At 43.0% G+C, this 24,060-nt stretch overlaps 1 protein-coding gene across 1 annotated transcript in view; it reads left to right on the top strand.

Moving 5' to 3' along the window:
* Slc25a13 (solute carrier family 25 member 13) overlaps window positions 1–24,060 on the top strand; it is a 186,020-nt gene that overhangs the window by 62,925 nt on the left and 99,035 nt on the right. Inside the window, exons 4-5 of the mRNA XM_038319714.2 lie at window positions 1,696–1,811; window positions 22,381–22,520. Coding sequence (XP_038175642.1) covers window positions 1,696–1,811; window positions 22,381–22,520 — 256 coding nt within the window. The remainder of the gene's footprint in view (window positions 1–1,695; window positions 1,812–22,380; window positions 22,521–24,060) is intronic.

Genomic DNA, 24,060 nt, shown 5'->3' with positions numbered 1-24,060 from the left:
CCAGGCCTTTCTGTCCAATCTTGGCTTCTGTATTAGTGTTCTCGGGTGCTGCAACAAAATAACAAAAGCACATGTCTTCAAACGTTTTCAAGACTGAGTCCTGTCTGCTTCCCTTCTCATCCCCCTTTCCTCTTGTCTGTCCCAGTGAGGCCTGGAGCAGAGGATGAGGTGTTCTGGGCAGGTATTCTCTTGAAGTACTTGTTTCTGAACGTTTGTGCATTCTGAAGGGCATACTTTGGAAGGGGAATGGTAGGTAGATTCTGGATGGAGCATACTCTTGAGTTTTCCTTTCTTTGTAGCAATTATTGTGGTCAGGTGACATTCTGGGAAACAGCTAAGTGTACTTTGTAGCACTGCATACAAACGTGTTCTCTCCTGGGAAGTTTCAGAGGAATCAAATGTTCTGTGAAGCGGAAGGAAATACTCCTACTTTCTTCCCTTATCCCCTCCAGAGACTTGGACTTTCCCGGTACATTAGTGGAACATTTGGACTTTTATAATAAAACTTATTGGGCAAAGACCTTTGTTCCTAGAAAGTCTTTTATGGACCTCTTTCCTCTTGTCAACTCATGGCATCCTGACCTTTCATGCTCTTCCTGAAGCACAGATTTGATCGTGTTGTGACATTCCTCAGAAATTCTCCCTCGCACTCACTCCTTAATTTTCGAAGAATCACATGGTCCCTTTCTCGCCTTTACAACAACCTCTGGTCCTCCAGCACACTGTTATCTCGGTGCCCATCGCAATTACCGTCTCCTTGTACACTCCCCAGCTTTGCCGTTCCCCTTTCTGCCTCAGGTTCCGTCATGTCTTCTTGTACAGTTGAGTTTTACTTCTTTTTTAGTGCCCAGTTCTGGCTTCATTTTGCCCACAAAGCTTTCTTATAATTTTTTAAGTGAGTGAGTGAGTGTGTGTGTGTGTGTGTGTGTGTGTGTGTGTGCCCATGCTTATACACACATGAATACAGAGGCCAAAAGAGGGTATTGGATTCGCTGGAGCTAGAGATAAAGACCATTGTGAGCCACCTGATGTGGGTGCTGGGAACTGAACTCGTTGCTGGAAGAGAAGCAAGCTTTTTTAACTGCCGTGCTTTTGCCCAGGGAGGGTCCTCCCCTTCTAACTCTGCTCTCATTGTATTTGTCCCTGCATTTGGGTTTATCTTTTCTGTGTACTGTCCCCAGACTAGTGCTGACTGTTTTTTGGGAACCAGAAGTTCCCTGAGTCACACTATGGGCCTGATGTAGCTGAAGCTCCCTTTGTAGCATCCCTACTTCCTGTGTGGTCAGGAGCTGCTGGTAACGAGTGGATATTATATTAGTCGGCTGCATGTGCTGTGTAAAGCTGTTCATAGCGAGCAGGTCTATTTCTCTGTGTTGCCATCACTCTAAAGTATCTAAGCTTTAATCCCAGGACCCCGCAATGTGTGAGAGAAGATTGTGGTCTCAGGTGTGGAGGAGACAGATACAGCAGAAATCACAGTGCAGTTAGTATCGGCCCACATGCTCCAGCTCGCCCTCCTTCACTTCTGTACACTATTGCCTCGCACTGGGTGCCCAAGCAAATGCTAAGTGCTGATCTGCTAATTTGGAATTTGCAGTTTGATAATGGCATCCGATTGTTACTTCAGTGTTTGCTTTTATGGTTTTATTTTCTACAGTGGACTAACTTGGTATATTTGCTTTTTTTATGTTGCAGGTTAATATCCTTCCAAGAGTTTGTAGCATTTGAATCTGTTCTGTGTGCTCCCGATGCCCTGTTTATGGTGGCTTTCCAGCTGTTTGACAAAACTGGCAAAGGAGAGGTTACTTTTGGTAAGGAACATGGTGGTGGGAGCATTTCTTTGTTTTAGAAATGAAAGGGACCAACACACACTTTTTTTTAAACATTTTTTATTTTATTGAAAATACATTTTTTTCTCACATAAATATTCTGATTGTGGTTTCCCTTCCCTCTTCTCCTTCAATTCCCCCTACCTCACCTCCCATCTGATCCACTTTTTTTCTGTCTCATTAACAAACAGATTTCTAAGGGATAATAACATCATATGATAAAACAAAAAAATAACACCTCAAGTTAGATCAAAAACAAAACAACAACAAAAAAGAAGAAGAAGAAAAGGGTCCAAGAGAAGGCACAGGAAACAGACTGACTTGTTTACAAACTCAATAATCCCATAAAACACTAAGCTATGAGCCATAATATATCCATTAAGGACCTGGTGCAGACCTGTGCAGGCCCTGTGCCTACTGCCCAGTCTCTGTGAGTCATACAAGCTTTGCTTATGTTGAGAGAGAGGGCCTTGTTTTCCTGGTGCCATCCATCCCCTCTGCCTCATACACCTTTTCCTCTAGGTTCCCTGAGCCCCGATGAAAGCGATTTGATCGAGACATCTTATGTAGGGCCAAGTGTTTGAGTCTGGCTGTGGGTCTCTGTGCTTGCTGCAGGAGGAAGCTTCTGATGATGGCTGAATAAGGCACTGATCCATGAGTAGAGCAGAATGTCATGGGAGTCATTTCAGTTTTCTTTTCATTGCTACTTTTCCCCTCACTTTCATTTTTTACTTTTTCTCTTTTCTTTTCTTTTCTTTTCTTTTCTTTTCTTTTCTTTTCTTTTTTTTTTTTTTTTAGAACAGTAGTATTTGGTTTTGCCCTAGGTCTTTGGGCTATCTATTGGTTTCATCTTGTGGAGTGGGCCTTAATTCAAATCAGACATTGGTTGGTTACTCCCACAGGCTTTGTGCCACCATTGCCCTAGCCTCTCTTGCAGGCAGGACACCATTGCAGATCAAAGAATTTGTGGCTGGGTTGACACACTCCTCACATTCTTTTAAGACGTTAGCATGCTCCTTTAAACAGTGGTACCCTGGGATCTGTAGCTCACATGTCTTCGTCTTTGCAGAGAAGGACTCTGCTCTGACACAGCTTTAAAACTTTAGTTCTAGGTGGGCAACAGTGTGCCAGGAGTCCTGGCACAGTCCCGGGTGACAGCTAGAAAGACCTTGCATCCCCTTTCCTCTCTGTGTGCTATGCTTTCTACTGCGGGAGGTGATGGTCAGCCTCCCACCATCAGAAGTTCCCACGCTCCCCTGCTTATTGTGGTCACCTGTCTTCGCAGGACAGGTTGCTGGTGTGGAATGGCCCCGAGTAACGTAGGCTTTGAACTGGTCCTCCCCGGCTGCTGCGCTTCCCAGTGGCTGCATTTTCAGTTTGGAAAGATGAGTGCATCTTCATCAATGTTCGCTGCAAAGCCGTAGCAAATCTCCTAAGTTTAGAAGTAGAAGGCCTCGAAGTGCTGAGACTGGAGTGCTCTTTAAAGTATTTAGCTGATGAAGTTCCGGAAAGTTCTATGAGTGCCACAGACTGCCCTCTTGCCTAGATAGAAGCTTGGGGCCCCTTGATCATGTGGATTGTACTTTAGGGAAAAATGGCCGACGTAACCATGTGTGTTTTCTTGTTGCTGTGACCACATAGCTAACAAAATGCAGTCTAAGAGAGATAGCACCGATTTTTGCTTATGGTTTGAGGTGTGCACCGCACCTATCTAGGGAAGGCACTGAGGCAGGAGCATGAGACAAGAACATGAGGCAGCTTGTCACTTTGTGTCCACAATCAGGCAGCAGGGAGGTGACTTTAGAGTTCCACTCATTTTCTCCTTTTTATTCAGTCTGAGACTCCAGGTGGAATAGTGCCACGCACATTCAAGGTGGGTCACCACCTTCTCAGACAAATCTTTCTGGAAACACCCTCATGGTACATCCAGAAGAGTGTATCCACAGTGATTCTAAAGGCAGTCAAGTTTTTATGAAGGTTAATCATCACAGTGACCATTTTAAATGTTGATTCTGTTTCTGATTTTGGGGTGTGTCTTGTTTTGGTGCTTTGTGGGAAGGGCACAGATGAGGGACAAATACAGATGGTGTCAACCAAGCATACTTCACCACCTCAGCTTTGCTGTTTTGTCTTTGTGCACAGTTGTGTCCATTTCTTATCAGAAGTGCAGCTAAGAATACCATAGGTGAGCTGGTTTGTTGTACTGGCTTTTTGCTCTGCATCTGTCCCTCCATGCTTAACTGTTCTGGCAGAACTATCCAGGCCCCCAGCAACAGTGTCCACACAGCTTCTGGCAGAGCACCCCTGAAAAGGCACCGTGGGAGTCTTCAGTGAGCCACGGAACACCAGCTCAGGGTGACATGGAGCCAGTGGGAGTCGGTCTAATGACAGGGTGATGGCAGTGTTACTTTGTGGGTTCCCTCTTCTACTTCCTTTGCTCTACAAGTTTGAGTAGAAATGGAGGAAGCTGGGTTGGGGTGAAGAAAGTAAGGAATGAACTTCAACTTCTTTATACATAACACTCTTTTGGTCATAGGGACAAATTGACAAGGAATATTGGTGGCGACAGCCATGCTGGTGGAGGAAGCACACAGTATCAGTTACTTTTCTTTCTTAGCTGAAAGAAGGTTAAGGAGGGGAGAGTTATTCTGGCTTACAGTTACAGGGGCTACAGTCTCCAGCGGGAAATACGTGGTGCAAGAGTCTGATGTGGCTGGGTATACTGCACACAGTCAAGAGGCAGAGAACCGACAGGAAGTGAGGCCTGTCCTGATGACATCCATCCTCCAGTGAGGCTCTTCTACCAACTTTCAGAACCCACTGCTAACTGGAGACCAGGTCTCAGAAAACATAAGTCTGTGAGGGAGATTTTAAACTATCAAGAGACCAGCACAGGGGGAGATGTTAGGACAGGAGAAGCAGGGTGGGCACACAAGAGTCACCCATGAATTTGGAAAGGACAGCTGTGTGAGGATGATGGGTGGGTGAGTGATTTTAGCTTTCTGAACATTATTTTCTTAGCTATAAAGCAGACACAGTGCCTCCTCTTTCCAGACCACATGAAAAACACCACCACATATGGGGCGCTATGTGAAAAGTAAAGGTCTTTATTAAAATGGTAATACTAAAGGAATAGCCTGAATAAAGACCCCCGACCCCGTCTTAGTTACTTTTCTGTTGCTGCGATAAGGCACCATGATCAAGGTACTTTATAGAAGAAAGACTTTAATTTGAGGCTCATGGTTTCACAGGTTAGAGTCCATGATGACATCCCAAGGTCATGGTGGCAGGAACAACAGAGTATTGATATATCAATCCCTAAGCAGGAGGTTGTGGTGGCGAACAGACAGAGACAGACTGACAGACATACTGGACACATTCTCCAACAAGACCACACTTCTGATCCTTCCAAAATAGTTCCACCAGCTGCAGAGCAAATATTCAAATAAATGAGCCCCTGGGGAACACTCTCATTCAAACCATGATATTTTTCTATTTTTTTCTTAGTCTTTGGGCAATCCTTTGTCACAGTAGTGTTACCCGTGGCTCATCTGCGGTGTCTTGAGTACTGTCCATCTCTCGGGCCATGTGAGATTAACATCCAAATTCTGGGGTATTCACATTCTGTTTATGCCATCAGCTGCCTGTGACTGGCGCAGAATGCACAGCCCCTCCACCACTACCCTGCCCTTACATAATTTATTACCTGTATCATCACTTAAATACAGTGACATGTTGAATGCATGTCCTGTGTATATTTATGATAAATCCGTTAGGAGCTCCCGTACAGATCTCATTAAAATATGGCCTGGGTCGTCTGAGCCATTAACCCCAGATGATTCTTGCGAAGAGAAGCGCACATTACTCAGGGATCCAGATAACCTTTGAACTGCAGATTAATAACAAGGATTTAACATTTTTTCGCGGGATAGGGCTGTCATGTAGTTGTGGGTAACTGTTCAGGGAAACAGAGTCAAATGGGCTGTGGCAGCCTAAGGACTTTGGCCAACAGGTGCTCTAAGAAGTTAGCAATGTGTTCTAGGAAATTCATCATAGATGTGAAGAAATAAAAACAACCAGGCAGCCACACAGCAGTGGAGTTGGACAAGCCAAGAGGATTTCCCTCCTTAGTCAGTGTCACCAGCCCGAAGTCCTCAGAGAACAGAAGTCCAGGTGCTTAGTCTGCTTGAGTGTCTACGTGAGGCTGGTTTGCAGTACAGGGCATGGCCGTCTTACCTGTTCACGCACTGCCCTTAGCCCTTATAAATTCTTTGTCTAGCCAGGATCCTTTGCATCTTTGGAAGTGATGAATGACAGGAGGCTCCATGTTGGTGTCCCAGATGGGCTCTGTCCACTGTGGTGATTTCTGCACTGTACTCTGGTCACTTGGAACTTTTCCCTGGACTACAGGGAAGGCTTGAGAGTGGTCTCACTCCCTGCCCACACCCCAGCTTTCCATTTTATCCAGGGTGAGAGCAGGTGCACTCCTCATCTGTTGGTGGATAGGACTTCCACAGGAGATCGGCTTCTGCAGGTGGGGGTGGGGTACACCAGTGCTTGTCACTAGTGCCATAGGCCCACCTTCAGTAATGCTGGCCCTGTTACTCACCCAAGTCAACGGACAGTGTGACATCTAATCAAAAGTTGTATTTCCAAAAGCCTTTTCCCTGTTTCTTGAGGCCTTGTTTACATTTCTCATATTTTCTTGTCTGAAATCCTTCCCTGTGTTTGCTACAATGAAAAGACCCCAATTAGGCCAATTTTCTTCCTTTCATACCCAGCTCATTACTTTCTGTTTCCTGTGAGAACATTCACCTTTGCTATTCTTGTTCCCACTATGCTTTCTTCTTTTCTTCTTCCTTTGTCTCTTTTTTACAGTACTACAGATTTAATCCAGGCTCTCCGCACATCAGCTGGGTCCTCTACCATTCATTGATCCACAGCCCCAGCACTTACTAGGCTTTCTAGTTTGATTATTATTTACAAGTAGCATTTTATATGAACATGTTGGTGACAGGATGTCAGGATAAGTGAAATATTCTAGATAATAAGTTGTGATTCTATATATGTGGAGAAAAGAATGTTCTAAATGGTTTTATTTGCACTTTAGCCTATATCATGGTATTTTTCAACTTTTATTTTTAAAGCATACTTTCCTGACATTTATTGTATATAGGAGGCATGTAAATTGTCAGCGAACATTTTAATGAAATTTATATGATGTGGCCATTGTCCATTTCAAAAACGACAGAGCCAGAGGTGGGAAGGACTTTCCCCAGTTCCAGTGGTTACAGCTTCCTTTCTTCACTGTCAGTTGATCTTGCTTGTTTTTAAAGTTTATGTAAATGGGACAAAACCAAAGATACTTCTTTAAGGACTTTGTCAGCACTGGGGAGGTGGTAATTAACATAGTTTTCAGAACAGTACTGTTACTAGTACTCATGCCATTGGGTCATAGCCACCTGTACCTCCAGGGCTCTGATGGCATCTTCTGGCTTCTCTAAGCGCGCACACGCACACGGTTACACACACACTAAGATAGATGTTGTTCTGTGTGGAGATGGTAGCGTTCTGTGTGATACTGCGGAGCAGTATGACAGCTGCTCATATATCCTTGACTGAGGGACAGTCTTTATGGGAGAGAAGGTTAACCCACTGTGATCAAGCAATCTATAACACACGAGCCGGGAAGACATTATACCAAGCAACAGACAGCAAGTCATCAAAGGATATTTGTAGTGTGTAATTCCATTTTTTTTTGAAATGCCTAGGATAGGTTCATACAGGAAGAAAGTGGAGTGATGATTGGCAGGGTCTGGGAGAAAACAGGAATGCGGGTTTAGTTTTTAATGGATACAGAGCCTTCCATTCTGCAAGATGAAAAGATTTTGGGGTGGACGGTGGTTGCACAGCAATGTATATTCACCTAATGCAACAAAACTGCATATTTGCATGAAGTTAAAATTGTAATATATATTATACTATACAACTATACAACAAGTTATATATAAACAGTCCTGAAATTATGGGAGGAATTAGGAGTACTGAAAATTGAAGTTTTTACAGCTAGTCCTTGGAGTCAATAGGTGTGAACTCATTGGATGTGTGCCTTTGCTTTCTTAGGAGTAAGGCCTGTAGGTGCCAGGCAGTTCCCGTACAATGAAGACCAATGTGGGCCTGGTGGTGCACTTGTGACTTTTCTCTTCATTACTGGATAGAGCCCTCTGCAGCAGAAGTGCCACAGACTCCGGCAGTCATTTCTGACTGCTTAGTCAAAAGAATTGGAATCAGGATTGCGAAGTGATAATCAGCACTCGGTGATATTCACTCTAGTCAAAATATGAAAGGACCCGAATAACTAGTAGCCCCCGATTAACAAAATGAAAGCTATTCATTCAATGGAGTGTTAATTTGGTTAAAAGAGAATCCCTGGGATATGCAACATGAAGAACCACGAGGACAAGCCAAGTTAAAGGGCCAGTTTCAGGTAGACAGGTCCTGCAGAGCTGAAGATGTAGTGATCCTGCGTAGTAGTGTAGCTACTGGGGACTGAAGAGGATGTAATATTCCAAATCAAAGGGCATAAAATTTCTATTAGGCATGATAAGTAAGTTGTAGAGATCTGGTGTATTATTCATGGCTCTACTTCCTGCAGATTCGATGGCCTCTCCGAACAGCACTATTCCCTGGGTGCCAAATGTTCAAATATGTGAGCCTATGGTAGACCTGTTTTTATTCAAACCACCACAGCATCCTTATCCCAATCAGTATGACTTGGAAAGATAAAGAGATATAAAAATTTGGGATGGTGGAGGCCACTTTCCCAGGAAGAAAGAATGGACATGGGCCAGATGCTAAGGATGGGGGTGTGCATGGCATATTTGAGAAGCAGAGAGGAGAATCCATGGGAACCAAGTGAGGCAGGAGGAGCCCATGAGGAGAAGTAGAGAACTAACAGGTTGAACACTGCAGAGAAGCGAGGACGTGGATTCTGCTGGTGAATGTGGGAAGCTGCTGCTGGATTTTCTATCAGAAGAGAGAGACAGATCTGGCTCGTGGTGAACGGGGTCATCCTGATTTTTATTTTGAGAGAGGAGTGACCTGGGATCTTATGTTAGCTGGGACACACGGCTTGAGGCAGTGGTGGGGTCAGTGAGACTGCTTAGATTCTGGGTCTGTTTTGGTGCGTGCGTGCGTGCGTGCGTGCGCATGCGCACATACATACCCACACCACAGAAGAATTTGGGGAGTCAGTTTTTTCTTTTCACCATGTGATTCCCAGAGCTCAACCTCACGCTGTCCGGTGATTCTACCTGCTTGATCATCTTGCTGACCAGATTCTGGGTATATTTGTGAAGGAGAACTTCTGGGGCTCTTCAGCAGGTTGGATGTGATGTGTTAGAGAGGGCAGGTGAGCAAGAGGACAGCTGCGAGGACGAAGGAGAGGGAGCCCAGAGAGTGATGGTGCAGTCAGTGCCCAGACCCAGCGGAAGCCGAGCTCGAGGGGGAAGACTGGCAGGGACCAAGTGGCAGGCACAGGAGTTCTGTATTTTTCATGCAGTAGTTCATGCCTCTTGTTTCTTAAATAAGCATGTGGGAGCTTAGACCCAGCGTGTGGGAGTTGAGGGAGGGCTTTAGCACGTCGATGGTTCAAGCCACTGACTCAAATGCTGTGAATGAATGGAGCAGAGTTAACTCCTGGATATACCGAGGTGTAGGGCTGGAGGTGGAGCCGTGAGCTGGAGGAACACTTCCTCCCAGCATTCCGATGGGATGGAAAGAGCACAGTGTGCTGGTTACCACCTACCTGCAAGTGGGTGGTGAGGAGCGAGGCCCTTCCAGTAGGCTGCCTGAGCGTGGGAAGGTGGATTTGAGCACAGGATGAGATTAAAAGGTAAAGATTTAGAGACTGGAGCGGCCTTTGAGGCAGGAGAAACCACGTAACATCAGCTACGGGATGCGGGCAGAGTTTACCTTATAGAGGAGGTAGTTGGGGAACTGGTTCTGGTTCTTCATAGCACTGGTTCAGGACCATGACGACTCTCGGAATTGTGTGTGGGGGTGGGGGTGAGGCTGAGTAGGGCAAGGCTCAAACACATCTGTCTGTGACCTTTGTGTGTTTGAAGTGGGGAGATAGAACCTTGTGTGTGTGTAGAACAGCTGGCTACATTGTCAGTTCCTGGCCAGAGACAGTGAGACTCTGCCTCAAAACCAGAAAAACACAACCCCCAGAAACCAGTCCAGTCTTGCACTGTTATTAGAAAGTACAGTGATGTTATCCTTTAATTTTTACTTCAAAAGATGTTGTTTAATTTGACATAACATTTACTGTGCATATTAATAAGGGCCATGTGGCAACGTCACTGTTAGACAGTCATAAAAGCTCAAGCTTCTTAAGGCACTGAGAAGTCCTGCAGGAGGAAATCTGTTTAACGTTGCTTAAACAAGCTTTTGGGGAACAAGTTTGAACGTGGCCTTTCTGTCCTGTGTTTGTGTCACACTATGCAAAATCCATAAAAGATCATTGCTAAAACTAGTTCATTCTTAATTCCAAACTGTTTCTTTTCAGCTAGCTTATTCTGTGATGTGAGTGATACGTAGAGGGACCCTTTCTGGATTCTTGCTAGAGTCTGTCCCTGAATCCCGACAAACATGAAATCAGTGCACACTGGGACCACAGACGTGCTAGATGATATAGGAAATGCATTGCAACAGCCTGCAGGGAAGGTTGCAGGAAGGGATGAGAGTTAGCAGGATGGGAACATGAACGGTTGAAGGCAGATTTTATAGAAGACTGGGACATCTCCCGTGTAGGCCTAGATGGGAAATGTGAGGCATAGTCTTATGAGTTCAGTGTAAAAGGAAGCCATTTGTGACTACCTTGGTTAATACTGATTTTAGATTTGCCATTTCACAAAGGTGATGTTTATTTTGTTGAAAGAAACATAGTGTCCTACAGTAAGTAGATTTTATTTGGGGGTGAAGATTCCTACTCTCCCACCTATTGCAACGGGGCTAAGGTTCCAGGTAAGAGCAGTGTGAGTTCTAAAAGCAGATTCCTCCACACTGATAGTGAACGTGCCTGAGCTGGAGCATCCTGGCAGCTCAGATACTGTTCAAAAGCTGTTCCAGTTCATTGGGTCAAAAATCTGCTATTTACGAGAAGCTAAATACGGATTTGCACGATTGACCATAATGGCTTCAATTTTGAAAGATAGTAGTATCAGAGAGCCCTTCCAGTTGGTGGGATAATTTGAGAATCGTCCATGCTCAAATGGCTAAAATATTGTACTTTTTGCTACTTCATCACTCCATTTTAAAAATAGGGACATTCTTAAAAAGGGCAGGCTCGTTGAGAAGGTGGAAGGATGTCAATCGAAGAGTAAATCACAACATCCACGTGAAGTCATTCTTAGTTAACCACAGGCCTGGAGGTTAACCGTTCTCCGTAAGGGTATGGAGAGATTAGATTGGGGGCCCCTACCATCCTTCTATCCATCTGTCCATCTGTCTGTCTATCCATTTGTGCACATGCGAATGTGTGTGTGCCTGTATGTGTGCAAGATGAAAGCTGAAGATAGTTTGTTCCTTCTTAGAAAGGTGTAGAGACAGAAAGCTGAGCTGCTAGCACTAAATCCTAAAGCTTGGAGTTGTGGGGAAATTTGACTATTTTAAACTGTACAGCTCATTTAAAAATAGTAAAATTATACCATTATTCTTTCAGTATGAGAGAGATAAAAATACAGTTTTTCTAAATTGGAAAATTCGCTGTAATCTTGCTGCTAATGACTGATTTCTTCCAACAGTTGCAAGGCAGATTTGCTCTGATAGGTTGATAAAGGAAACAAAATCAAGAGCATATTGGAAGTTCTTAGAGAAAATTACAGTTTAGGTATATGTTGGGGGTGGATAGTTAGACATTTTAATTGAAATAAAGCAGTTTCCTACTAATATGGGCTCACTGTGGGTGTGCTTTTGCGGCACATCTGCTCGGAAGCCCTTAAGTAGGGTTAAATGTATGGTAATGCTTTTGTGAGAACATTATTTTTGCTAGCATCCGTCTATGGAAACTAGCTCAGGAATTTTTTTAAGCAGTATAGTTATTATGCTCACATTTACGGAGTGAATTAGGATTCTTACGCTGTTTACAAGTTTCGGCCGTGCTCCTCCTCAGTGATGAAGGACAATGATAATCGACACAGCGAATGATTAAAGCCAGCACGTCTGAGACGCTTGACCACAGTCTGCTGTTGCACACTGGAGCTTGACCACAGTCTGCTGTTGCCTCTAAGCACCGTCTGAAGTGACTTCTTACTTTACATGTGAAGGCTGCTGACCTTATTATTCGACTCTAAGAAAAATACTTTTTTCTAGCTGATACATGGAAAGTCACTCATTTGGCCTCATTGCTGTTGATCGAGGTTGAGCATGTGACAGGCCATTTATATCTTGAGCTAAGTCTCTGCTGGCCCTTTGCCTTTTGGCCACATTGTCCACCAACACACACTATTGTGATTTATGGTGTGCTATGCTTCAGCATTTGTAGATACCTCGGTTTTGAATAGAGTTCTTATCTGTGAGGCTGACCCTGGGTTGTTCCTGTGACTGCACATGGTGCTTGTTAAAACTGTGGATACTCTGGCTCCAGCTTCCATGGACTGATTCCGAATGCTTGGGTGTGAGACTTGTGAATGTGTGTTAAACATGCTCTCCTAGGGAGCATAGTTCACACTTCAGGCGAACAATGGCTGATGTCATTTATTCTCCCATGCGTGAGAGTTCAGTGGGGGAAAGGTGACTGGTTTCATAGAAAGCACAGCTTGTTTTCTGGCACTCCAAGAGTCTTCTCTCCAGAATGTCACATGACCTTCAGTTAGGCAGCTATATTCCTCTCAAGGTGTAAAACCGGAAGAGTTTTAAGTTACACTTGACTGCTAAATATGATATCATAGGTGGCTTCAGTAGAACTCAGCTTAACTGTGTGTGTGTGTGTGTGTGTATGTGTGTGTGTTTAAAGATGTGCATCACCACTGCATGCTGTCTGTGTGTTCGAACTAACAATAGACAACTTTGTAAGATCTTATAGAAAACTCATTTTATGTGAAGTACTCCATTGCTTTCTGTTTTAATGACACCCATTTTCTTCCTAGACGTTCCTTGAGTGAGCTTCAGTGGTAGCCAGCATGCTCTTTCCTCTTCAGACCCTTGACTGTGATTAGTATAAAAGGCACTTGGTAGAAGGGTCTGAAAGGGCACCCGTGACATCAGGTCACATGACAAAGCTAGTCTGCATCCATTGTGTCCCTTGTGTTCTTTAACTTGCCAGTTCAAATTTATCTCTCATGCCGTTCATGAAGCCATGTCCATGTAAGCTGTTGTAAGCCCTATCAGCAGGTGAGATATTACTTCTCAAAGAAACAGCACAACTTTTCTTTGAGGATTAAGATTTAGACAAAGCAGGGAACCCTTCAGAGGGAAGGTGAGGGTGTGCTACAGTTCTCTTGTCTCTTAAAAGGGCTCACTGTGGTGTTTAACAGAAACATCCTTTTTGTATTTGTTGTATTAATAGACTTTTTAGGATCAATAGGAGAGATATTATGGCTTAGTGTTTAGAATAATATAGCTTGATGAATCTTTTTCTATCTTAATGGGAAACTCATTTTCACTGATTTGAAGCTTCAAAAAGTGAATCTTCTACAAATTAAAGAGCATTAATTTAGTTATTCTGTATGGAAACAAAGATGTAGAAAGTTAAAATTTGCATAAGTGAAGACCTTGCTGATTTCAGATTATAGTGTGGTGGAGGTTAAGGAATAAGAGCCCATAGAATTTGTAAAAACAAATTCAGTCTAACCACTTAATGGCATGTGCAAGTAATTTGCCAATTAAATATTTCTAGTATTTGAAAGATCTTCAAAGTAAAGAGTGGAGGTTCTTAATCTTTCTTAATTTCATACTTTAAGAAACATAATAGAAAATTACGGAGATTTCTATCACTTTTCATTCAAAATTTCAGCATCTGAGCTCAAGGAAGGATGGATTTTAAATGTTGCAGGAAAACTGGTGTCTTTTGAGAGACATATGAGCTATGATATTTCCAATGCACACTGCTTGATTTAAAATATCTGTAAATATTTAGTGCCCAAATAATATTTAGTATAATTATGACTTTTGGTTTTGGAGTTTTCCATCTTAGTGGTCATCTCACCTCCTCTGTGCAGAACATTGCAGTAGGCCACTCAGCGCGAAGGACTCCATGACAGAACATTGCAGTAGGCCACTCAGCGCGAAGGACTCCATGACAGAACATTGCAGTAGGCCACTCAGAGCGAAGGACTCCATGACAGGCGTTTTACTTCACTTTAGTGACTGAGTATTGAGTCAAGCAGTTTCCCCAGTGGTAGTAATTAGTCGGAGGAGAATCTATAGCAGTCACTTATTTTTTTAAAGTGCTTTATTGAGGTTTAAAACACTCCCATTTACTCTTCCTAGCTGCATAATTCTTTGGTGTTAAGTACAGTCACAGATTTGCACAGCCATCAACACTTGGAAATTTAGAACATTTCTTCACCGTAAGGGAACCTGTATTTGTTAGCAGTTAACCATTTCCCCCCAACACCCCATTGGCTCCTTGGATTTTTCTAGTCTAAGGCAACCCTTAACCTACTTCCTGTCTGTATCAATTTGTTCTTAGCATTGTTTTTTTAATATTTATTTATTGTGTATGTGCATGGCCCATTGTGATTGTGTGTGTGTGTGTATGTGCATGCACACATACACACAGGAGTTACTTCTCTCCTGCTCTGTGGGATCTGGTGTTTGAACTCAGGTCATCAGGCTTGGTGACAGGTGCCCTCACCTGCTGAGCCATCTTTCTGGGTTTCATGTAAATCAACTCATGGGCTATGGGATCTCTTAATTAGTACAGACATTTTTTTTAGCATAATGTTTACAAGGTTCCCCCACACATTAGCACACTTGTCCACATATTAACATATAATTATTCCTTTTTAAATTGTTGGATTTAGCACCTGTTGTTTAGCCTGTCAGTTACTGAGTACATAGGTTGTTACTGTTTGAGGCAATGAACAATATTGCTATAAACATTCACGTATACACTGTGTGTGGCTATGCAGCTCCATTTCTTATGACTGCACACTTGGACGTAGCATTGTTAGGTCATACATTTACTCCCGGTGTGACCTCTTTTCCACAGGGACATTTTATACTTCCACCAGCTTCTGAGGACTCTGCTTCTTCACATTCTTGGCAACATGTGTTTTAGCCCTCTTAGTTTTTTGGTCTTCATCCTCCTAATGCTAACGACGTTAAACCTTTTCGTGTACTTATTTTTATGTTACTCTGAACAAATGGTTCCTCAGCTCTTTCCATTTTAAAACTGTCCTTTTATTCTTTGTCCATTTTAAGGAGAATTTTCAGAGCCAGAGAGATGCCTCGGTGGTTAAGAGCACATATTGTTCTTGGACCTGACCCAAATTTGAGTCCCAGCACCAACAGGCAGCTCACAGTTGTCTGTAGCTTCAGCTCCAGGGGATGTGACCCCCCTTCCAGCCTCTTCACACAGGCGCGCACACACACACACACACACACACACACACACACACACACAATCACCAGAAATAAAGTGGAACTGTCTTCATTTCTGAGTTGTGAGAGTCCTTTCTATATTCTAGAGTTCCTTATCAGGCATGATTTCTAAACCACCCCTAGTTTGGAAGTTATTTTTGCATTTTGGAGGAGATTACAAAAGTTTGGATAATGTTCAATTTCTCCAGTTTTTTCTTTTTCTTTTTCTTTTTTTTTTCTTTTTCTTCTCCATCATCAACTGTTTCCTCATCTAAAGCCACCAGGACCGTGCCTTTACTATCTATGCTCATATCTTTACATCTTATCTCCTTCATAGCTTTAGCTCTTACGTTTAGGTTTCTGATCTGTCTTGAATAGGAGGTAAGAGGTGGAGTTGGTTCTTTTGCCCGTAAAAGTCACTTGTGCCTGTCCCTTGTAAAGATACATTTTTCTTGTCGGATTGTCAGTCATCTTGTTGCTTGACTTTAGATCTTGGTTCTTGCCTCGTTTTGTTTTTCTGTTAGTCTATCTTACGCTGTAACCACTGTCTTGGTTTGCAGTAATTTTGTACTCACAGAAACCCAACTCTGATCTTGTATTTCCTGGGCTCTTCGGAAATCCTTGAGTTCTATATGCATTTGAGAATCAGCTTGTCTGTTTCCTCAAGAAGCCAGATAGGACTTTATGAGGGAATCTCTACATGCTATTTGCTTCAGGCTCCTGAGTGCTGGATTCTAGGATAAGCCACAACCCTGGTGGAAATTTCAATAATATTAGCTCCTCTAATCAGTAGCAGTTTGTGGTGTTTAGAGAATAGATTTTATTTCTATCTTTTATTAAATTTGTTAAGTCTTTTTGAAGACATTGCATATGAGATTGTTTCCTTAATTTTGTTTTTAGATTGTTATTTCATATATGTAAAAAATACAATTGAGTTTTGTATGATGATCTCTGATCTGACCATACTGGCTTACTAGTATGAATGACGTTTTGGTAGCATCCTTGGGATTCTGTGTGTGTGTGTGTGTGTGTGTGTGTGTGTGTGAGTGAGTGTGAAGAGCAATTGATTGTGAAGCAGTTTTTAGAAGTCTTACATCTATCATAGACTATTGTGTTTCTGCTAGAAGGCTGCTAGGTTTTGGAGGGAATGTATATGTCATTTAAGAGTGTGTGGCCATTCATCTTCAGGAAATAAGCAATTGCTACTTTGTAATTGTTCCCACCACTTTTAAGGCCAGCTCTCACTATGTAGCCCAAGCTGGCTTCAAATTTGCAACCCTCTGACCCCAGTCTTCTGAATGCTGGGCTTAGAGGCCAGCATCACCTTGTCCATTGTAATGATGTTTTTACAGTATAAAAAGTGTAGTCGACTTTAAGCCGGAAAGTCAAGAGTGGAGAAAACTCCCATAAGTAAACTCAGAGGAAGCTTAAGCTTGTTGGGCAAATAGCATCACATTGCTTGTTGATTTAGTCTGAGCAATAGGCCTTCTAAATATTTGCCACGGACATAAATAGCAATGATTATGTTTTGAAAGATAAGTGTTCTACTTGCTTTCACTTTCGGTAGAGTAGCTGAGCTTAGAAAAGCATGCCTCTGTCTAATCTAAACCAGTGGTTCTCAACCCATGGGTCGCTGCCCTTTCGGGGGTCGAGTGATCCTTTCACAGGTCACCTGAGACCATCTGAAAACATGGATATTTACTTCATGATTCACAGTAGCAAAATTACAGTTATGAAGTAGCAAGAATTGTGAAGTAGGAGCAGTTACTCACCTTGGTGATCACTCCACAAGGGTTGGAGCATCAGCACCCAGTGCCCTGTGCTGTACTCCCATTCCGCAGCCAGTTCAGCTTGCCTTCTGTGTTTCACTGATTTTAGGGTCATGTTTTATACCAGGAGAAGCCTCCACCTCATTATCACTCCTTTTAAGTAAGTAATGGAGTAATAATATACCAGAAAGCTCTCAGCTGTTGAGTTATAAGCCAAGTAAGCAACAAAATGGCAGAAAAATTTTAAGCTTTTTCTTCTTCCCTAAGACTTAAGGTTAGCGGCTGTAGAAATGGCTTAGAGATTAAGGGCACTGGCTACTGCCCTTCCAAAGAAGGTTTGATTCTCACATAGTGGCTCACAGCTTTCTATATACCTCCAGTCCCACAGGATCCAATGTCCTCTTCTGGCCCCTGAGAGCACTACACATACATGTTATACAGACATGGCAGGGAAGATACCCTTATACCCATAAACATGAAATAAAAATAAATAAATCTCAAAAATCAAAACCAAACAGAAACAAACAAAAACACCTTTATCTTAGCTCTAGAGAATTCTGGAAAGGTCTGGAAGTGGTGAGGACTCCGTCATAGGACAGTCCTAAGTTGAATTCTAGAAATCTTTTATGGTAAAGCCTATTTGCCTAGGGAAGCCAGAGTGTGGAACTTCACTGGGCATCCACCCATGTTGTTTTGTTTCTTCGTATCCCATTTCCTAGCTGTCAGATGAGGCATACTCTCCTCCTTGCCTCACAACACTTGGAGACTTCTTAGACAATCGGTGGTTAAATGAGAAAGGTCTCTGTGCCCCTAAGGAGAATCTTTAGCATTTTTGTGTTTTCCAAAGTGAGGGGTAAATGCCATGATCCTATTGTATTTCCCTTACAGGTTCTGTTTGTGAACCTGAAGGCAATGAATGACACCCAGCCATTTGCTGAGGCGGAACAAAATGTTCAGATTTAGGGTCCCAAAATAATTTTGGTGAAAAATGCTGTGTGTTCTTTGGATGGCAGAAATGAATGTTTGAAGGTCTCCTAAGAGTCCATTAGTTGAGAAGGTGAACAGAAAGGGCCTTCTGGGCTCTGCACATCACTGGCTGTGACCAGTCTCCTTGCTTAGCAAGTGCACTCAGCGAGTGCTAATCCTGATAGGTAGGTCAGGAGGGTGACTATGAAGTTTTGTAGGATCTGAGCCGTGTGTCACATCATGACTCTAGTTCTTGCCTTCCCACCCTCTGTACACTGAGGAAGGCTGTGTTCCTCCCAGAATATTATTTCCTTTTTCCTGTAAGTGTAGCATCAAATCTTAGGAATTTAAAACTAACAGATTTGCTATGGGCAGGCTATGGAAATGCCTTGACAATCTGGGGCAGGATCTGTTACCTCTCAGGATAACTTTGGGCTCAGATACTGTGTCTGAACCTTTGATTTGCCTTAGAAGAAACAAACTTTGCTTCTTGCTTCAGAACTCATAGGAGAGCACCCCTGAATAAATTTATAGTAGTCTTCAGAGCTGGCATTGGAAGCTAAAAAGCTTTTCTCTCCCATTTCTGTGCCTTCCATCTTCAAATTCTGCTTCCTTGCTGTGTAGACCCCTACACAGTGCTTATGCCCTTGGGCCTGATCCTGATGAATTCTGTGGGGTAAGACCTGGGTGTAGCCCATCACCTCCCATGGTACACGATTCTCCCACAGAAGTGGGTGCAGTGCTTATATGCTCTGCTGGTTCGGAGTTGCAGTTAGCAACGCATAACATCCATTTTCCAGTAGCTGCTCTGTGACGACGATGAAGATCAGGTAACTGGGCCACGTTCTGAAGGCTACCTAGTGTTCATGCTGTCTGCTTCCAAGGAGTTCTCAGTCACAAGGACCATGGAAGGAATGTTTGGCAGGGCAGTGGCCCTCTGCTCTCCAAGGTCCATGCTGACTGGCCTTACACATGACTGTGTTGTGCTGAGTGATCTGGAAACTATCTGAACCTTTTCTTTCATATTTGTTGCCTGTTTCAGTGGAGAGCTAACAATCGTGAGTGAATCTCTTCCATGACTTACTAAGCTCATTTCATAAGAAGGTCCTTTACCCTTATGATAGAAAACACTTGGGGGTTTTGGTGAATGGAGATCATTTCTTTTCTATAGACCTGAAGGCACTGGGAAGAGGGATTCAGGATGAGCACCACAGCCAATAGACTGCCATACACCAATTACAGAAACCACTTTGCCGTAAGGGAAACCATAATGCTTCAGACAGCTACTGTCTTTGACCTGCTGACCATTGTGAACTTTTGCTGGCTGACTTCAATTAAAAAACTACTTAAAGAGAAGTTGTTCTCTGCCCACTACTGTGCCAGCCAGGAAGGAGAATCAGATGTGAACAATGGGGCCTGTGCTGTCAAGGGATTAACAGCTGTTTGCAACCGAAAGATGTATAGTAAATCTATCTGGACTAGTGCACGTATACAGAACACATAGGTATCTTATTTTAATAACTGGGATTGATAGATTTTAGGGCTTAGCAATATCTCAGTGATATCCTAGCTTCTAAAGGGCAGGGCTTGGGTTCAGAATTTAGAAGTCCAGGCTCTCTGGGATTGCAGTAAAGCACTCTGCTCGATGAGCTAAAGGCTCACGGTTCTGACTTCAAAGAAGTAGTGGAGATGACAGCTAATTATGGGAAAAAATAAAGTTATTGGTTAGAATGAAGCCTATTTGAAACTTACTCATTAATTTATTTACGCTCATACATATGTGTAGATGTGTATATATAGATATAAGTATATATAGGGGGTTTAGGCCTTCAAAAGGAGCCAAAAACTTTAGCATGTGTTTCTACTCTTTCTTTAGATTTCCTTCTTCCACAGGCCATGTGGGCCCTAAAATGCCTAGGTGCCTTGGCTTCGTATATTCTGCCTGTTAAGTACCTTCTCTTACTTTCCATGAGACATGAAAGAAGGCCAAAAGAGGATGCTCTTGACAGCTGTCCTGTAACTTGTGCGGGAACATGAGTTCCATCTCCTACATGGCAGAAAGGAGTCTTCTACCTGAGTTCTTGTTTAAGAACTCATTGCAGTGTAAAATTGTATTTAAAGTGTGTGGCTTTGGTGGCGTCTGCTCATTTATTTGCTAATGTATCGATGTGCCTTTGAATCTCCCTTGGGCCTGCTCCATTGCTCCATGCTGAGGTGAGAACACACTACTGGGCAGGAACTGCAGGCTAATTTAGGATGCTTTGCTGAAGAAGGAAGTCTGGCTCCAGTCATTAGAATAATCCTGTCACTTGGTGAGCACCCAAGAAATGGTGGCTGTTTTATTTAGTAGCATTAGAGCCTTGGACATTTGAATTTCAACTCAGAGCCCTCTCAGTACAGAGGGAATCTCTCAGCTAATTAATTTTATTGAACCTTCACACATGTTCTGGGTACCTTTCTTCATCTCTACCAATTTTTTCTTTTAAATCTTAATTATTGGTTATGTTATTTCCCTTATAGACCCCCCTCTCTCTAAGAAATCTTGAAGATTGTACTTTAAAATTTTTATTTTATTGTTTTCACCATGGTCAGCCTGAGGTTTTTTGCCACCATTTATAAAATATTTGCCCAGCATAATTTTGATTTTTATTACCCCCACTGTGCAAACACATACAACCATATGCTGATGGTGGCCTTGCTATTTTCATAACAAGTAAAATTTTTTGGAACCGTTAAAAATATGGAATGAAAATTTTATGGGCATAATGAGGTGGAAGCAGGGAATTTGGGGAAAGCAGCAGAAACGAGTACAAGGGATTCTGTCACTCTAAGAGGATTCGAGAACTTTGTCTTTTTCTCTTACTTCCTTTGAAAAGGGGGAATAGAAGGAACCAGGCTTAGTTTACTTATAAAAATGAGCACCTTTGACAAAAACATTAAATCAGGTGTAAACAAGGAGAAAATCCGACAATATCCTGTGTTTTCTCATCACCCTCTATAGGCACATTATCATCATGGGTGGAGACTAGTAATTAAATAATACTTCGTTTAGAAAAATTACTTTCTTATTTTGTGTCAGTCTTCCTATACCTCTGTGTGCACAAACACATGCACCATCCTGCCCCCTCCCCAAGAGCTCAGCAGGTGCTCTATAAGTGAGCCACTCTCCAGTCTCCTCTTCTAAGGTGAGCAGGGGTGAGTAGAGGCCAATACACTGAGTAGCACAACTTGAAATGGAATTACCTGATCTTCTCTCCAGCACCCACCCACCCCTGCTAAATTTAAAGTTATGCTGGGCGGTGGTGGTGCACACCTTTAATCCCAGAACTCAGGAGGCAGAGGCAGGCGATCTCTGAGTTCCAGGATAGCCAGGGCTACACAGAGGGACCCTGTCTTGTAGGGCCAGGAGCGGGGATTAGAGTTAAAAACTCAAGACTGCTTGCTGGCTTTTCTTCTTGTCTTTTACTGCAAGGTGAGCTTGAAGAATTTACAACTGGCTTCAGTTCTTTTTTTAGGGTCTGAATCTTTCAAAATCTTGATAATGGACTTTATTTGTTGTGGTTACCATTAATTCAGTCTTCTATCTGGCTCTTCTGCTTCTGTGTTAGATACTTTTTGGTGGCTCTGGTAAAACACCATGACTAAAAGCAACTTCCAGAGAAAAGCTTACTTTGGCTTATGATTCCAGACGGAGAGTCTGGGGGGAAGGATGATTGCAGATGGCAGAAGCAGGAAGCTGGCTGATCATGTTTATATCCACACACAGGAAGCAGAGGGAGGGAGACATAAACCCTCACAGCCTGCCCCCAGTGACACATTTTTTTCAGCAAGCCTTTGCCCCCTAAAAGTTCCTTAAGTTGCCCACACAGCATCACCTGGGGGACCAGGTGTTTAAATATGTGGGCCTATGAGGGACACTTCTCATTCAAACCACCACAGCCGCTAACGATCAAATCCCATCTACTATAAACAGTCACTGTGTGTTGAAGCAAAACAAATTAGATAAAAATTTAGCTTTTCACATAGCTTTTTCTTCTCGTTTGGTAAGATTATTAACTTTAATATTTCAAGGATTCCCATGGATCTTCTGACTTCTGTTTCTGCTAAGTTTTTATTTTTTGTATAGGCATTCATATTTGAGTTACTTTTTAAGTAGGGAAGCTTATTTGAGTTCATGTAAGAAAAAAATCCAACTTTCTTTATTTTCACCATTATTTTTTCTTTTTCAGAGGATGTTAAGCGAGTGTTTGGACAGACTACAATTCACCAGCATATTCCGTTTAACTGGGATTCAGAATTTGTGCAACTACATTTTGGGAAAGAAAGGCAAAGACACCTTACCTATGCGGAGTTCACGCAGTTTTTGCTGGTGGGTCTAATTCTTTTTTCTTTAATTACCAGATATTTTTGCCCTGAATTATTTTTTCTTACAGTTTCTGATAATATATCAGAAGATCTTATTTTAAAGGTCTTGTATTTTTGTTCTGCCAATATTTCCTTTTTTTAACAATTGTAATTTATGTGTATGGGTGTCTTGACTAAACGTCTGTGCAACTGTGTGCATTGTTTGATGAAGCCAAAAAACAGCCTTGGATTCCCTGGGATGAGTTATCGATGGTTGGGAGTTAGTTGCCTTGTCGGTGCTGGGAACCAAACCTGCGCCATGGAACTGTTGAGCAATCTCTCCTGCTCCTGAAGTCTTTTTTTTTTTTTTTTTTTTTGGTTTTTCGAGACAGGGTTTCTCTGTAGCTTTGGAGCCTGTCCTGGAACTAGCTCTTGTAGACCAGGCTGGTCTCGAACTCACAGAGATCCGCCTGCCTCTGCTTCCCGAGTGCTGGGATTAAAGGCGTGCACCACCGCCGCCCGGCCTGAAGTCTTATTCTTAGAAAGTGGAAAAGGGAAAAATAATTCAATATAATTTCTTGTTTTTGTCCCATTCAATCGATGGCCAGCAATAAAGACTTTCTATTCGGCCGGGCGGTGGTGGTGCACACCTTTAATCCCAGCACTTGGGAGGCAGAGGCAGGTGGATCTCTGTGAGTTCGAGGTCAGCCTGGTCTACAAGAACTGGTTCCAGGGCAGGCTCCAAAGCTACAAAGAAACCTATCTCGAAAAACCAAACAAAGACTTCCTATTCAGCTTTCAAATTGTCTGAGTATATTGTCTTAGGAGGCTGCATTTGTAACCTCAGTGTTACTGGCTACAGATAGCTTCTGGAATATGAAAGTGAGTGTGCTCATTAATTTTATGCCAGCTTGATACAAGCTATAGTCATCTGAGGGGAGGGAACCTCAACTGAGAAAATGCTTCCAAAAAATAAGGTCAGTAAGGCATTTTTAAAATTAGTGATTGGGGGGAGGGCCCAGCCTGTTATGGGTGGTGTGGAGAGCAAGCCAGTAAGCAGTATTCCTCCATGGCCTCTGCATCAGCTCCTGTGTCCAGGTTCCTGTCCTGTTTGAGTTCCTGTCTTGACTTTCTTCAGTGATGAGCTACAATGTGGAAGTGAAAGCCAAGTGAGCCCTTTCCCTCCCAGCTTGGTGTTTCTTTGCAGCAACAGAAACCCTAGCCAGGACAGTGAGCTTGGTCTCCTGTGTTTCAGGTTTCTGCTTTGTCAGGTATGCCCACCTTCCTGCTGTAAGGCAGACCTCAGGAAGCAGGCCCTGCTCCCTGGCTGGCTTCAGTGTTGTACAAGCAGAGAAATGCTTGGCTGTTTGGAATGTGGAAGCTGTCACCACGCGTCTTCTTGTTTATCTCTCATGAAGAAGAGAAGCTGCTGCAGGAACACAGAGGACGTCCTTGTGGTTTCTCTGTTATATAGTGACAATGCTGATGTTCCTAGGAAGGGTCTCAGCTGGTTCAGGCCAGCACAGGTTGGAGCCATAATTGACTGTATGCAGAGCGGTCAGTTG

Source organism: Arvicola amphibius, chromosome 2, assembly GCF_903992535.2.
Source record: "Arvicola amphibius chromosome 2, mArvAmp1.2, whole genome shotgun sequence".
In the NCBI taxonomy this organism is placed as follows: Eukaryota; Metazoa; Chordata; class Mammalia; order Rodentia; family Cricetidae; genus Arvicola; species Arvicola amphibius.
Note: the sequence above shows the minus strand (reverse complement) of the source record. Positions and strands in the feature narration are given on the sequence as shown.